Source organism: Pristis pectinata, chromosome 12, assembly GCF_009764475.1.
Source record: "Pristis pectinata isolate sPriPec2 chromosome 12, sPriPec2.1.pri, whole genome shotgun sequence".
Lineage (NCBI taxonomy): Eukaryota > Metazoa > Chordata > Chondrichthyes > Rhinopristiformes > Pristidae > Pristis > Pristis pectinata.
In genome coordinates, this window is record NC_067416.1 from 32,982,646 (window position 1) to 32,997,915 (window position 15,270).

Sequence of the window (15,270 nt, forward strand, 5' to 3'; positions counted from 1 at the left end):
GCATTCATTCATAGACCATGTGTTGAAGACAGTAACCGATTTTTCACTCAGCATCCCAAACCCCTCCCCTCCGCACCACCACTCATTATTGACAACCACCCACTACGTCACTTGGCCCAATTAGACCTATGTCCCTATGTGTGGGTTTTCTCCGGTATTTTCATTTCCTCCCACATTCCAAAGACGTTTGGGTTAGTAGGTTAACATAGGTGTAATTGGGCGGTGCAGGCTTGTTCAGCCGGAAGGGCCTATTATGGTGCTGTATGAATAAAGTTTTAAAGAATTGAAGTGCATGTTCATTACAAAATGAGGATCCACCAATTACAATTAGAGATAACTGGACACGTGCTTCTCACAGCCTCTTCCAAATTCAGAAAGTTGTGACACTGGAGGAAGAGCAAGAGCCTGCTTTTTTGGTTCTTCAATACTAACCATCAGTTTAAATCAAAAAGTGTGCTGAAATCAATGGCAGCTGTTGTGTTCCTTCTAGTTTTAGAAAGGGGGCTTAAAGAGTTAGCAGTTCAGTGCATTTGTCAGAAGGTGCTTGCATGGAAATTATGGATGAGTTGGTGGCACATTCAGCCAATGTGCTTCTGATGTTAACTGGTCTCATTGGCAAACAGTTTTTTCATACTGCACTTCAGCAACTAATAAACAGAGCAATCTGTATATTTTAAAAATATTCTCTGCCTGTTGATCTGTTAATTGGCACACGTCATGTTAGTCTGCATTGAGATGCATTGTTGCTGACAGAGCCACAGTAAGATGTTTGCAGTGGAAGAGAACTTTTTCACACTTGTTTTTCATTCATAGTTATCTCTCAGCAGAATTCCTATCACAACTAGAGTCGAATTCAAGTGATTTTCCATTTTGTATTCCGCAAGTTAGTGTAGCGGTTAGCATAACGCTTCACAGTGCCAGCGATCCGGGTTCAATTCCCACCGCTGTCTGTAAGGAGTTTGTACATCCTCCCCCTGTGTCTGTGTGGGTTTCCTCCGGGTGCTCCGGTTTCCTCCCACGTTCCAAAGACGTATGGGTTAGGAAGTTGTGGGCATGCTACGTTGGTGCTGGAAGTGTGGCGACACTTGCAGGCTGCCCCCCAGAACACCCTACACAAAAAGATGTACATCGAAACACACAGTGAAATACATGTGACTAATAAAGATCTTACCAAAGAAACTCCTTTTAAAAAAAAATTAGAATGAATTAACACCCAAAGCGTACTTTAAGCAACTGAACCCTACAAGCTCCTTTACTTTCGGTGGGTTGCTCTTTTCCCCCACCCTACATGGGTGGGTTCACAAAGTAAAATTGGAATTTGAATACATCTAGGTACTTGTATTTTGTATGTGACAGCACATTAGGCTGGGTAGAGGATTTAAACCACACAGATTGAGTGAGTAAGAATTAGGCAAAATGGAAAATCCAGTTGAATTTCTGACTACTGCATGTCTGCACTGTGCTAGGGGCACATCCCATCAAGCAGAAAATTGAACCTTTGTTTTAATCTGTGAGCTGCACAAGAAATGAGTTTTCCAAGGGCTCCTTGCCTCAGGAAAAACCTCATACCTTTAGCTGTCAGGTGAAGAGCTTGTGCACCAGTTTAATGCCCCTGATATTGGAGTTCTACTTTTCTGTCATTTACACCTCCCTGGGCTTGATAACCCCGCACTCAGTGAACAACAGCCTTGAGACTTTTTTGGTATTCCATTAACACGGCAGCTTGTTCTTGAGACATTTGAACAGTTTCTCAAAATGATGGTCAAGTCAAAATTACCCAGAACATAGACAGTAACAGGCTGTTTGGCCCATCATGTCTGTGCTGACCATGATGCCAATCTGACTAATCCCATCTGCCTGCACGTGGTCTGTATCCCTCCATTGCCTGCTTGATCATGTGTCTGTCTACATGCCTCTTAAACATTGCTATTGTATCTGCTTCTACCACCTCTTCTGCCAGTGTATTTCAGGCACCTGCTACTTTGTTGTTTAAACAAAAGTCTTGCCTTGCAAAACTTTGCTCCTCTCACCTCAAAGCCATGTGCTCTAGTATTTGACATTTCCACCCATGGGAGAAAGACTTTGACTATCTACCCTATCTATGCCTCTCATAATTTTAAATACTTCTATCAGGTCTCTGATGCTCCAGAGAAAACAATCCAAGTTTGTCCGACTTCACCTTGTAGCTAATACTCTGTAATCCAGGCAACATCCTGGTGAACCTCTTCTACACCTTCTCCAAAACCTTTACATCCTTCCTGTTGTGTGGTGACCAAAACTGCGCGCACTACTCCAAATGTGGCCCAACTAAAGTTTTATACAGCTGCAACACGACTTCCTGGCTTTTATACTCAATGCCCTGAACAATGAAGGCAAGCGTGCTGTACGCTACCCTTTCCTCTTGCGTTTGACTTCCCAAACTGCAACACCTCAATTAAACTCCATCTACCATTTCTCTACCCAAATTTTCAAAACATCTATATCCTGCTGTATCCTTTGACAACCTTCCTCACTATCCTCAATCTGCCAATTTTCATGTTGTCTGCAAACTGACTAATCAGATCACCTATATTTTCATCCAGGTCATTTAAATAACATACATGTATATCACAAACAAATGTCCCACCACTGATCCTTGTGGAACACCACTGGTTACAGACCTCCAATCAGAGAAGCACCCCTCCAACATTACTCACTGTTTTCTATGGCTGAGTTAATTTTGTATCCCACTTACCAACTCACTGTGGATTCATGTGACTTGATCTTCTGGATCAGCCTACCATGAGGGACCTTGTTAATTGCTTTACTAAAGTCCATGTAGATAACATCCACTGCCCTACTCTCGCTAATCACCGATATCACTTGCTCAAAACAAAAACTCAATCAGGCTTGTGGGACAGGACCTTTCCCCATACAAAGTCATACTGATTATCCCTAATAAGCCTGCTTTTCCAAATGCAAGTAAATCCTGTCCCTAAGAACCTTCTCCAGTAATTTCCCTTCCATTGACATAAGGCTCACCAGCCTTTGAATTTCCTGGTTTGTCCCGGTAGCCCTTAAAAACCTGTAGCCCTTAAAAACCTATGGCCCTTGGTATTCCCAAGCAATCTCCCATCCAAGTACTAACCCGGCCTGAGCCGACATAGCTTCCAAGATTGCCATTTTGCGACTAGAAGTGCAACTGGGACACCCCATTTTCCCCATCCCACTGACTGCTGAGTAAAGTCTTCAATGTAACTGTGTGGGTGAAATCCAGCATTAAATTGTATGCTTCAATGCTTTGATACCAGTATATTTCTGACTGATGTGGTCACTTGAATTTGCCACTAATTATACATGAGCAAAATGTACATCATTCTTCATCCAACACATTTGTCACGTACATAGAAACACACAGTGAAATGCATCTTTTGCGTAGAGTGTTCTGGGGGCAGCCCACAAGTGTCGCCACGCTTCCGGCGCCAACTTAGCATGCCCACAACTTCCTAACCCATACGTCTTTGGAATGTGGGAGGAAACCGGAGCACCCAGAAGAAACTCATGCAGACATGGGGAGAACATACAAACTCCTTGCAGACAGTGACTGGAATTGAACCCAGGTCGCTGGTGCTGTAATCCGTTACACTAACCGCTACACTACCGTGCCTGCCCACAGAAATGAAGTATTGATGCACTCAAATGTAATCTAAAGTATTCTTTTGGGATACACTGTGTGAGTATTTTGTGATGAGATGTGGTAAATTTAGCATACTTGGGCAGATCAGATCACAAAACTTTGTGTCAAAGGCTTCCTCGCCATTTTGGTAGATTGAATGATTACAGCTACCATTATCAATAACTGTTATATCAGGTGACTGCAAAGATACTAGATGGATTCTCTTGTGCTCTTTTCTAATCTGATATTATCAAATATACAAACAGCAATGCTTCTAACCAGGGCCAATCAATGTACACCATTGATGCCTTGGTTGATAAGTTGTGTGTAAAGCAAAAATCCTCAAACACATCTTTGGTTCTTTGGCTTTGATATAAACGTTAAAGTTTGCCCAGTTGGTAATAACTCAGTTGATCACATTGCCTTGACATTAACAGGCATAGTTAATTGGAGTGCATAGAAATAAATTGGTGAATGATTGGGAATGGCTTGGAAAGTTGCAGTGAAAATCAGTAATTATACAAATGGCAAAGAATTAAATCAATAAACCAAGTGGCTTCAGCTGGGATGATTGGTTACAATAAATATGCTGTGCCATGCGGGGGAGGATTAAATTCAAGGTGACAAATTCTAAAATGATAAATGAGGCTTCACGGTATCTAGAAAATCAAAGGCTGAACTGTTCTGTTGGAAATAATTGCAGAATAAATGAAAAGTGGTATGCATGTCGAATAAACCTAAATGTAAGCTGCTTATCAGAATAGACTAATCAGGAACAACTGGGTTTCAAAGGAATAAATAATAAATATAATGGTGAAGTCCCCACGGGGTGGAGAGTTCAGAGTCCTGAGAAGTTCCCAGATACAAGCTCTCAGCATTCACTGGAGAGTTGAAACATCATGAAGTAGGGAGTGTACGAGAGCAAAGGTTGTTTGAAGTATTGGAGGCACGTGAGATCTTTGTTCTTGCCCAGAATGAACCTTTTCTGAAGTTGAAAACGTAATGGTTGTGTGAAGAACCAGAAGACTAGCACAGTGGTCAAAATGATGCGGAACATTCCTTTCAGGGATTTACTTTTATCTCTAAGTGAATGAGGTTATCTGAAGTATGACTGTGTAAGTGGCTAAACTCTCATCTTCAGTAATTGTGGGTTGGCATGTTTTCAATATGTACACCTTTTTCAGACTTATTTGTAGTCCCTGTACTTGGGGCCTGGGACTTTCAAACTTTAGTAGAAATATGTAGATAGAATGTATCGAATATTATGAAATTGTTAGGCCTGCGTAACCACTGAGACATTGCCATTCATCCAAGGTAGCCAGCTCACCATACAAAGAAGTTAGAGGAAGTTCAGTGCAGAACTAATTTTCGGAGTGGCCAATGCCCAGACAACAGGTTGGACAGCTAGGAGAAGCAGGTGATCTCCCTGGGAGATGTGTATTTGAACAGTTGGGGGGGGGGGGGGAAGTGGGGTAGTAGGGGGATGGTGGATCCTCTTCTTAACCTTGATGAACTGTTTATGGGATGTTTGGAGAAGCTCAGGTTTTGATCCGAACAGCAGTCACCTTACTTCCTAATGACTTGGGGATTTCCCCTCTCCCCACAATCCTGAAGACATATAATTTTGGAGATAAATAGGTAATGAGTAAATGAAGCTGTTCAGTAAGAAATATGTGTTATTGATAGTGCTAGAAATACGTGAGAAGTAAGTGATCTTTTGAGATCCTTCTGGCATTTTACACGTGTTGTGTGTTTGAAAGAAAAATAGCTTGCATTTATGTGGCACTTGATTATTTCTTCAGAGCACACCAATATGTCTTTCAGTCAATTTTAGAGTGAATGTTGAAAAGTTGAGCATGGGCTCCATTGAGCATTGTGAATGGCACGGAAATGAACAAATAACCAGTATGTGCATTATTGGCAGTGCTCATTGAAGGTGGAATCAGGTTAGGATCAAAAGTATTGAGTATTAATCTTATTTCTCCTGCCAGTTTACTATAGCAGACATAGAAATGCTGAAGTTATGTATTAAACAGTGCAAATTAGTTAAGTGGGGCTGGTGTGTAATTTACCATTAAGTTGCTCAACTATTGAGAAACTTCTGGTTACTGTTTTACATTTCATGCAAACACTAACCTCTGCTTTCAGCCCTCTGTGCTCCTTTTCACAGTTAGCTCTGTTGTACTCTACCTTGGGGATCAGCAACTTTTTGACATCTCTCCCACATATCCCATTCTCCCGTGACCTTAGAGAACCTTGCCTTTCTGCAGATGCATAGTAGGGTATGATCTTGTGTTCAGCTGATGCTTCTACTTGAACTTCCTGGCATGGGTCACTGGAGACTGATCTAAGGATAGAAATTGTGTCTGACTTTCTTGTTCTAGAAGCAGAAATGTTAACTACAGAAACCTTCCACACCCCACCCAGTCTGTGTTCCCCCATTGCATGTAAATACTCCTGATAATATCCACCTCTTTTTGTCTTTCATCCACTTATCCAATCAAATCTTGAATATCAAAATCATTGCTGCTTAACCTTGAAACCTGCAAGTGAATTACACAGACTGTCATCTCATGTTGTAATATCATACACTTGTTTTTCCAAATCTCTGACCACGATAAATCTTCAGAACGTAAGAAATTGGAGCCCTTTATCCTTCTCTGCCACTCAATATCATGGTTTTTCCCTTGCCTCATATTTACTTTTTCCTCTGACATCCAGCGATTCTGGGGATATCAAATTTCATCTTCTCAATCTTAAATATATTCAGTGACTATGCCTCCATAAGTATTTGGGTAGAGAAAGCCAAAGATTTACAAACTGCCTAAACAGTCCACTATCCTGAGACTGTGCCATCTTGAATATGAAGTCTGCCACAGGAAATGGTCTTTTCAGTGTATAATTAGTGTATGTTTTGGCTAGACATATCACACCACATGAGCAGAGATTGACTACCAAAGGCCAGTTTTGCACCCGAGAGGATCTGCAGTGTATGTTCTGCACGAGTCAGACGTGTAGTTGACGGTTAACTTGCCTTCTGGGCCACAACAGAAAAGGAGCTAAGGCATCTGACATTTGGTGCTGGAGTTTTGACAGAAGTATCGATTTCACTCATACCAAAACTATTTGTCTTGAAAAATTGTGAAGAGATAATTTGTCCTGTTTGTTGTTGTTATTGCATATGAATTATGTTGTTATATGGCAACAACAAAGAGCATAATCCCTTGGAACTTGGTTGGTTGGTTGAAGAATTTGGGGAGAAATTTGGTTAGATTTTTCAATGAAATTGAGTGTAAGCATTTTTATCCTTCGGGAATTTCCATCACTAGTGACAGAAAAAAGTGTGGAATTGCGCCACCTGGTGCATGATATTCTTTCACTGTCCCATCCTCAATGGATTACAAACTTTCAACCCTGCCAAAGCAACACGAAGATTAGTCATTTGATTTATATTGGCCACTAAAGTCTCAGTTATTAATTGACTGACATTTCTGTGGACTCAATAGTCAAAATGGACTCAGGTCGTTCTCTCTTCTCCCCTCTCCCATCAGGCAGAAGATACAGGAGCCTAAGGGCACACCACCAGGCTCAAGGACAGCTTCTGTCCCACTGTGATAAGACTATTGAACGGTTCCCTTATACGATGAGATGGGCTCTTGACCTCACAATCTAGCTTGTTGTGACCTTGCACCTTATTGTCTACCTGCACTGCACTTCCTCTGTAGGTGTGACACTTTACTCTGTACTGTTATTGTTTTTACCCTGTACTACCTCAGTGCACTCTGTACTACCTCAATGTAACTGTGTAATGAATTGACCTGTACGATCAGTATGCAAGACAAGTTTTTCAACGTACCTCGGTACAAGTGAATAATAAACCAATACCAATATTTAGATGGACTTCTCTAATAGTTCTAGCAGGAAAATGTATTATTATTCTGAGTAGTTATGAATTCAGATGGCATACATAAGCAGATAGAATTGGAAACCATTTTCTTCTTTCCTTCATTTTCTTAGAAATCAGGTAGTGGAGAATTTGTTTCAAATATTAAACCTTTCGTTACATATTATATGGCAAAATTATTTAGTGCTTAATAATTACAACCTGATTCACTCACACAAAATAGGCCCCTTAGGCATTTATTGCCTAGTCTTAGTTGCCCATGAGAAAGGTAATAATGGGTCACTACTTTGAACCACTGCACTCTGTATGATGAAAGTGCCTCTAAGCCCTTTACCACTGGTACCACTGGGAAGTACTTTCGAAGTATAATCATAGTTGTCATATCCAAAATACAGCAGACATTTCATGAAATGCAAGATATTAATGAAATAATGACTGTTGTTTTGGTGATGTTAATTGAGTAATTGGTGGGGGGGGGGGGGGTTCTTGCTGTTCTTCGAAATTAATAATGGGATAGCCAAGTCCACCTGAAATAATTGATGAGACCTTGGTTGATTTTCTCATCCAAAAGATATCATCTCTGACAATGCTGTAGTTCCACTATACTGCACTGCAGTGTCATTCTAGAATTTGTGCTCATGTATCTGGAGTGGGGCTTGAATAGCACTCTGACTTGGGAAAAGTGCCAAAATTAAAAAGGAAGGGTTTGCACAAGAAACATGTGATTCGACTGCTGCAGCTTTGAAGCCAGAAGCAGGAGGACAAGAATTTTAAACCTCCACCTTTCACCCGCCAGCTCTTGCTCCACCCCTCCCCCCCCCCCCCCCCCCCCCACCTTTTTATACTGGCTATCTCCCCTCTTTCTTTCCAGTCTTGATGAAGGGTCTCGACCCAACCAGTTAGATGCTTCCTGACTCGCTGACTTCCTCGAGCTCCTTTGCGTGTTGCTGCAGATTCCAGCATCTGCAGTCTCGTGTGTCTCCAAGAATTTTAAACTCAAGCTTTGTAGATGACAGGGACCTTTTTATAGCAGTGCAAGTTTTTGACGGGCTGTGATCTGCCATCTTCCATCTTGTTTACTGTTGAGCCTGTCAGATGAATAACATCCAATTAGGTAGATGGCATTGAAACACAACTAATTCCTGTGGCAATGCATCCTTGCAATGAATCAAAGCCTGCAGGACAGAAAGGAGGTAAAAATAGACAAACTGTTATCATTTAGAATGGTTACTGACAACTGAATATTCTTGTAAATATTTATATATAGGTGATTGTAAAATCATTTTCACTATGTAATGAAGTGTGAGCAAGAACTGCTAGATGAAGTGGGAAGTGGAATCCTTGGTTATCTGAGATGTACTAGAATCCTACATATTTTTCATTGGGGGGGGGGGTGGTCAGCGGTGGAAAGGGTGAACAGCTTCAAGTTCCTGGGTGTCAACATCTCAGAGGATCTATCATGGGCCCAACATATTGATGCAGTCCTGAAGAAGGCATGCTAGTGGCTCTACTTCATTAGGAGTTTGAGGAGATTTGATATGTCACCAAAGACACTTGCAAATTTCTACATGTGTATGGTGGAGAGCATCCTGACTGATTGCATCACAGCCTGGTATGGAGGCTTCAGTGTGCAGGATCGAAAGAGGCTGCAGAGGGTTGTGGACTCAGCCAGCTCCATCATGGACACAACCCTCCCCACCATCAAGGACATCTTCAAGAGGCAGTGCCTCAAGAAGACAGCATCCATCATTAAGAATCCTCACCATCTGGGGAGGAGGTACAGGAGCCTGAAGACACACAGTCAACGTTTCAGGAACAGTTTGTTCCCCTCTGCCATCAGATTTCTGAACGGTCCATGAACATTACCTCATTATTCCTCTTTTGCACTATTTATTTCGGTAACTTATAGTAATTTTTATGTTTTTGTCTTTGCACTGTACTGCTGCTGCAAAACAACAAATTTCAGGATGTATGTCGGTGATAATAAATCTGATTCTGCACCATGAGTTATCTAACTGGAATGTACTTTCTACATTTGGAAATCTAAATAATTTGTACTTCAAATTTCATTGAAAAACGTTTTCTTTTGCCATTTAGTGTGGTGCCAGACTTATTAAGTATTGGTTATTTTGCTCAGTGATTACTTATTATTGTGATCAGGACAAAGTAAACCTTCAGAATGCAAGCAAAAATTTTTTTTACGAGAAAGTAACTCTATTCAGTATAAGCAACCCAATAAAATATATCTGGAAAATAATAAATGCAATCATTCTAAGTGCCTTTTACCTGCATTTATGTCACAATAAACATTTGTTTTCCCTTGTCCACAGTCTCGGTGGAGGAACTTTCCTTGGCCTCTGTTGTCTGCTTACTGGATGTGAGACCTTTGAAGAAGCTTTGGAGATGGCTGCAAAAGGAGACAGTACCAATGTGGATAAATTAGTTAAAGATATCTATGGAGGAGATTATGAACGATTTGGCCTACTGGGATGTGCAGTAGCTTCCAGGTAATTCCTTACTGATTGGCCTGTTTTCAGTTGTGGGATTGGGTGGTGATGATCCAGTCCTGTCGGAACTGTTGGGAATTACGATGAAGTGTAGCCTGTTGGCTTGCCTTTATATCCTGAAATTCCTGGAAAGGCTGGTGGTATACTACTGAAAATGTGTTTCACAACTAGGTCCTGCCCATGTGAACACTTGAAATGGAGAAGGAAAATCCTCTTTAATCATACATATTGGTATTGCTACAAAGAATGGAAATCACAGTGGTCAATAGGTCCTGCGCACTACCCTTATGCCTTTGAAAATAGCAGTAGATCTGCTGGGCTTTGACTGATATGAACCTGTTCGGGACATTGCTGGGTTTCACTGAGCAGGCTGGGTTTACTGGAGTATGACTCTATTAGTCTTTTCCCCTTTTTTGCCCTGTAAATTGCTGGAGCTCCAAGTTGAGAATGAGAAACGTAGGCATCTAGTGCTTGGTAAATAATGGAATTACCACTGATATATACTTCACATATAAGATCTAAGAGACAAGGAGTAATTTTGATGAAATTGGGATGAATTGGAATCAGATCAAATACAACAAAAGTAGAGAAGAAGGATTGCATTTAGACACGTAGAAAGGAAAAGTAGGTAAAAAAGAAATCAAATCTCTTATTAATTTGTTACTTGTAGAAATGAGATGCCACAGATCAGTTTGTTGAATTTCTGGACGGTGGTGGTTGGGAGGCATTTTAGGAGTGCAAACTACTCATTAAATTAGCACTTGTGATGTTGAGTAAGTAACTATCTAAAGTGAGTATAACTGCCATAAGTTAATTGGGCCCATTATCGCTGAGCCAAAGAGTCACAGACAGGACAGGAACAGGCCCTTTGGCTCACAGTGTCCATGCTGACCATCATTCTATATACCAGCACTTGATCTAATTGCTTTACCAACTTGATAGAATTCTTTGAATAAATAGCCAAGTAGAGAAAGAAAATGGTTACATGGATTTTTGAAACATGTTTTTAATATGGTAATGCACAAGAGGCTTGTGATGGAAGTATTGGAGGAAATATTTGTCGTCTGTCGCAAACACTAACCATGTAGTGTGGTAACATCTGCATATTGTGCTCTCCTGCAGAAATTCAGGTTTCTTGAACGGACCTGAGAAACCTAATTCTACCTTGTGGTATATTTTCCTCAACTTGCATTAATGTTGTTATGTGTATTTATTTTGTCATGTAAGTTTTGTATAACTTTAGTTAATGTAATTTATGTTTGTCATGTTTCTAATGTACTGTGCTGCTGTTGCTGCAAATGTCATAAATTTGTTATTTATAGCCTGGGTATGTATGCCCACGACAATAAACTTGAATTCGATGACTTCAATGGAACAGAATGTCAGAGGCAGAGTACAGCCGTCAGCTTCTGCTATGTTGAGAGGTTATTGCAAGTGACCAAAGGCAGATTTCTGTGCCAGTAGAGGTTAAGTAATGTGGCTGTGTGGATATTGAGCAAACAGGAGAGGGTTAGGAATTAAGGAAGTGAGACTGGGAAAAATATGGTGAGCTATATTCATGATTGCAGTTTTATTCACTTGCATAAAGCAGGCTTCTTTGGCATTTGTTGCCCATGAGAAGGTAATGGTGGATCACTACTCTGAACCACTGCACTCTGTGTGGTGAAAGTGCCTCTAAGCCCTTTACTGCTGGACATACTTTTGAAGTATAGTCACACTTGTAATATAGAAAATACAGCAGCCATTTTGGGGGCTGCTTTTATTTACTAGAACAAATGATCTAGTCGTGGGAGTAAAGTGAACAATATTAAGATCTTCCAATGAAGTTAATTTTCAGAGGAAAGGGCATGGAAATTAGTCATTAAGAATATGAAAGGAAAGCAATCAGTAGACTAGGAGGCAAATAATTTAAAAAGTGAAATATTTTAGAGAAATTGAGCAAGTACACCATTTTAAATCTTATGTAAAGGAGACCAAGGAGACTGTTGGTAGTTGTCATATGATTCTGAAGTCAGTGGCGCATAGATGAGCTTGCTGAAGGAAGTGGAGTATTTAATTTCCTAGCAAGAGATGGAATAAAAAAAGGCAGTGCTTGAGTTTGTAGAGGACATCGCTTATTTTCGTCCTTGATGCTGTGTGTAGTTTTAAGCACTTCATAATGGGAAGTAGAGAAGATGCAGTGTAGATTTATCCAGATGTGACTGGGGATGGAAAATATTGGGGCTTTTTTTCAGTGGAAGTAAATTAAGAGGGAACCTGATTAGAAACCTTGAAGGGTACATTAGGTTACAATGAGGTAAAAAGTGATGCATTCAAAAAGGTGGATTTAGAATAAAATAGTTGCATGGAGAAGCTGAAGAGGGTTTCTGTTCCTAACGTCTCTATGGATGGGGAAAAGCAGCTCAGTTCAGTGAACTAATTCTGAGTTGGTGGAGAATCGTATATAAAACAGTTCAGTCAAATTTTGTAAAGTGTTTTACTGTGGTAAAGATGACATACTATGTCAATGTTGTTATTATTGATCCAGGAATGATTATTTGATTTCCATTAACACTGTACTTTACCTACTGTTAGTAATTTGATTATCTGGGGATAGCCAGACTAATTTTAAGATGTGGCACATGAGTAAATAATACAGCTTTATGTAAAACCTTAAAATAGTGTAAGCAATACTTAAATCAAAGGTTGAGAACCAATTCTGAGGTACAGTAATCAGAAGTAATTCCAGTGTATATTCTCATAACTTTAAATTTGTACAGCTTTGGTCACATGATGAGTAAGGAGAAGCGTGATTCCATCAGTAAGGAAGATTTGGCCAGAGCAACACTGGTCACTATCACAAACAACATTGGATCGATAGCTCGAATGTGTGCACTGAATGAGGTAAGCATTTGCTTTTAGACATTGTTAGATTACTTGGTTACATTATTTATGTCAGTTGTAGCTGCCAGTCTCTTTACTCACTTTAGTGCATCAGCAAGCACTGGTGTAAAAAAAATGTCTGAAGGATGAAAACCTAAAATCCATATCTGGTTTGTGGTTGTTTTCAAATGCCACTTTTTTATTGTTGTTGAAATTTGCAATTGCTGTGTTATTTACATTGCTTTATTCCATCATTGCATATTTCAAATTATGTAGCACAAACTGATTCAAAATGGCTTTTGTTTTTGTAAACTGATGAGATTCGGAAGCATACCTGAAACATTTAACTATTGTAACCAGACACAAGGATTCTTGGGTCCTATTGAACAGATTTTCAACCTGCAAGGAAATCTGAGAGACTAGAAGTCATCCAGGATTCAAGTCAGTGTTTGTGGCAAGGGGACCAGTCCTCCTGATTATCCCAGCCTTAAACCCCATGCCGAGCTCCAAGAGACATCACGTCAGAACCAAACCTATGTTGAGTTAAGTTACTTCACGAGCGTTGACTGCTTGAGGGGAACCAGGTTAGAAATGCAGGTCTAAATTCAGTTTGCAGAACAGGTGAATGTTGATTTAATCAGCAAACTTGATTAATCTAAATTACAGGTTCAGGTGCAAAAAATGTGTAGGCTTTTTCATTTTATTAATATTGACATAAAATCAAGCTATTTACATTTGTACACTTAAGATATTCATTATACTCTTGGAACCAGTAATTAGTCCAGAAGTGTCTCAGCACAGAATACTTAAATGTACCTGTACATGCAGATAGTGGGGCAATACCTGACGACCTGCTTTAAATATTTCATGGCTATAAGCTTCACGCCACAGAATGATAACAGAATGAACAGACATTTTGGCCCAAAAGTAGCTATAGATCTCAAAAACCCTTTATTTTAAATTGCAATAACCAGACACAGCCTGATTTTCATGAGAATAGTTAATGACTTGATTTAAACCATGCCTCAGTAACTATCACATAATTATTATAATACAAAGACATTATTGTTGACTGCTATATTGTTAAGCTATATTTCTTGTTATTTTATACTTTACGATGCATTGTGTAGCTTTGTGCAGGTGAGGAAAAGGATGTTTGTCTGGAAGGAAGGATGGATAGTTGGGAAGATTATTCTTAACAGCTGGGTTAAAATTATAATTGTATGCTCAAGTTCAGTTCAATTTTATTGTCATGGGCATACATCCTCGGTGTAAATGCCATGAAAGTTGGCTTTTTGCAGCAACAGCCCAGTACGTTACAAACATAAATTAACATGAACTTATATTTACATAAATTATACATAACTTGCAGTACAAACAATAAACATAATGACATTAGAGCAAGTTGAGGAAGAGAAAAAGGAAATATAGTTCGAGGCAGTGTTAGGGTTTTTCAGGTCTGTTCAAGAACCTGATGGCAGTGGGGAAGAAGCTGTTGTTGAATCTTGAAGTGTGGGTCTTCAGGCTCCTGTACTTCCTGTCTCATGGCAGCAACAAGAAGAGGGCATGGCCTGGATGGTGGGGCTTCTTAATGATGGATGTCATCTTCCTGAGAACTACCTTGGGGTGTATTTTAAAGTGATTGCCATTTTTCTTTTTCTCCTTGCAATCCTACCCCAATCTCTGAAATAATCTGATTCTGCCCTTGGATCCATCTGGGGAATCTCTAGGTTTTTGAGCCAGCCCAACCCCTGAATTTAGATTACTGTTAGTGATTGGACAAATGATCCTAGATTACTGCTTTATCTCATGCTCTTCATTCCATGATGGGGACATAGGAGTTGAATTGGACCATTTCTGCCATTCAGTTAGATGGTACTTGGCTCCATTTACCCACTGTCCATTCTATCCTCATCCATTAATTTCAGTTGCCTCTGCCTTCACAACGTATTTAAGGAGAGAAAATTCCAGATTTCCACAATCATTAGTGTGTAAATTGTGCTTCCCTATATCAATCTTGAATGGCGTTACTTTAATTTTAGGATTCTGGTCTCTTGTTTTGAATTTCCCCATGATTTTTGTCTACTTCATTGAATCCTTTTATTCACTTTTAAGTGGTTAAATTAAATCATCCCTAAGCTCAAGAGAATGCAAAGTGAGCTCATGCAACTTGTTCTCTTTATCCCTGGTGTCATTCTGCTGCATTTCATCCCCAGCAGAGTAATGGCACCCAAAACTGAGTGCACTTCTCCAGATGGGTTCTGACCCAGGCCCTGACAGCTGAAGAATAATTCCTGCACTTTTGTGTCCCAATCACCTTCACATAAAAGCCAAAGGTTCAG

At 40.0% G+C, this 15,270-nt stretch overlaps 1 protein-coding gene across 9 annotated transcripts in view; it reads left to right on the top strand.

The window, feature by feature from the left end:
• LOC127576847 (pantothenate kinase 1) overlaps positions 1 to 15,270 on the top strand; it is a 66,507-nt gene that overhangs the window by 44,222 nt on the left and 7,015 nt on the right. For 8 of the 9 annotated variants that reach the window (XM_052027645.1, XM_052027652.1, XM_052027648.1 and 5 more), the window contains 2 exons: positions 9,890 to 10,066; positions 12,826 to 12,949. In XM_052027645.1, the coding sequence (XP_051883605.1) occupies positions 9,890 to 10,066; positions 12,826 to 12,949 (301 nt within the window). Of the gene's footprint in view, positions 1 to 4,576; positions 4,771 to 9,889; positions 10,067 to 12,825; positions 12,950 to 15,270 lie in introns of those variants that run through there. The other variant, XM_052027654.1, reaches the window with a different exon arrangement.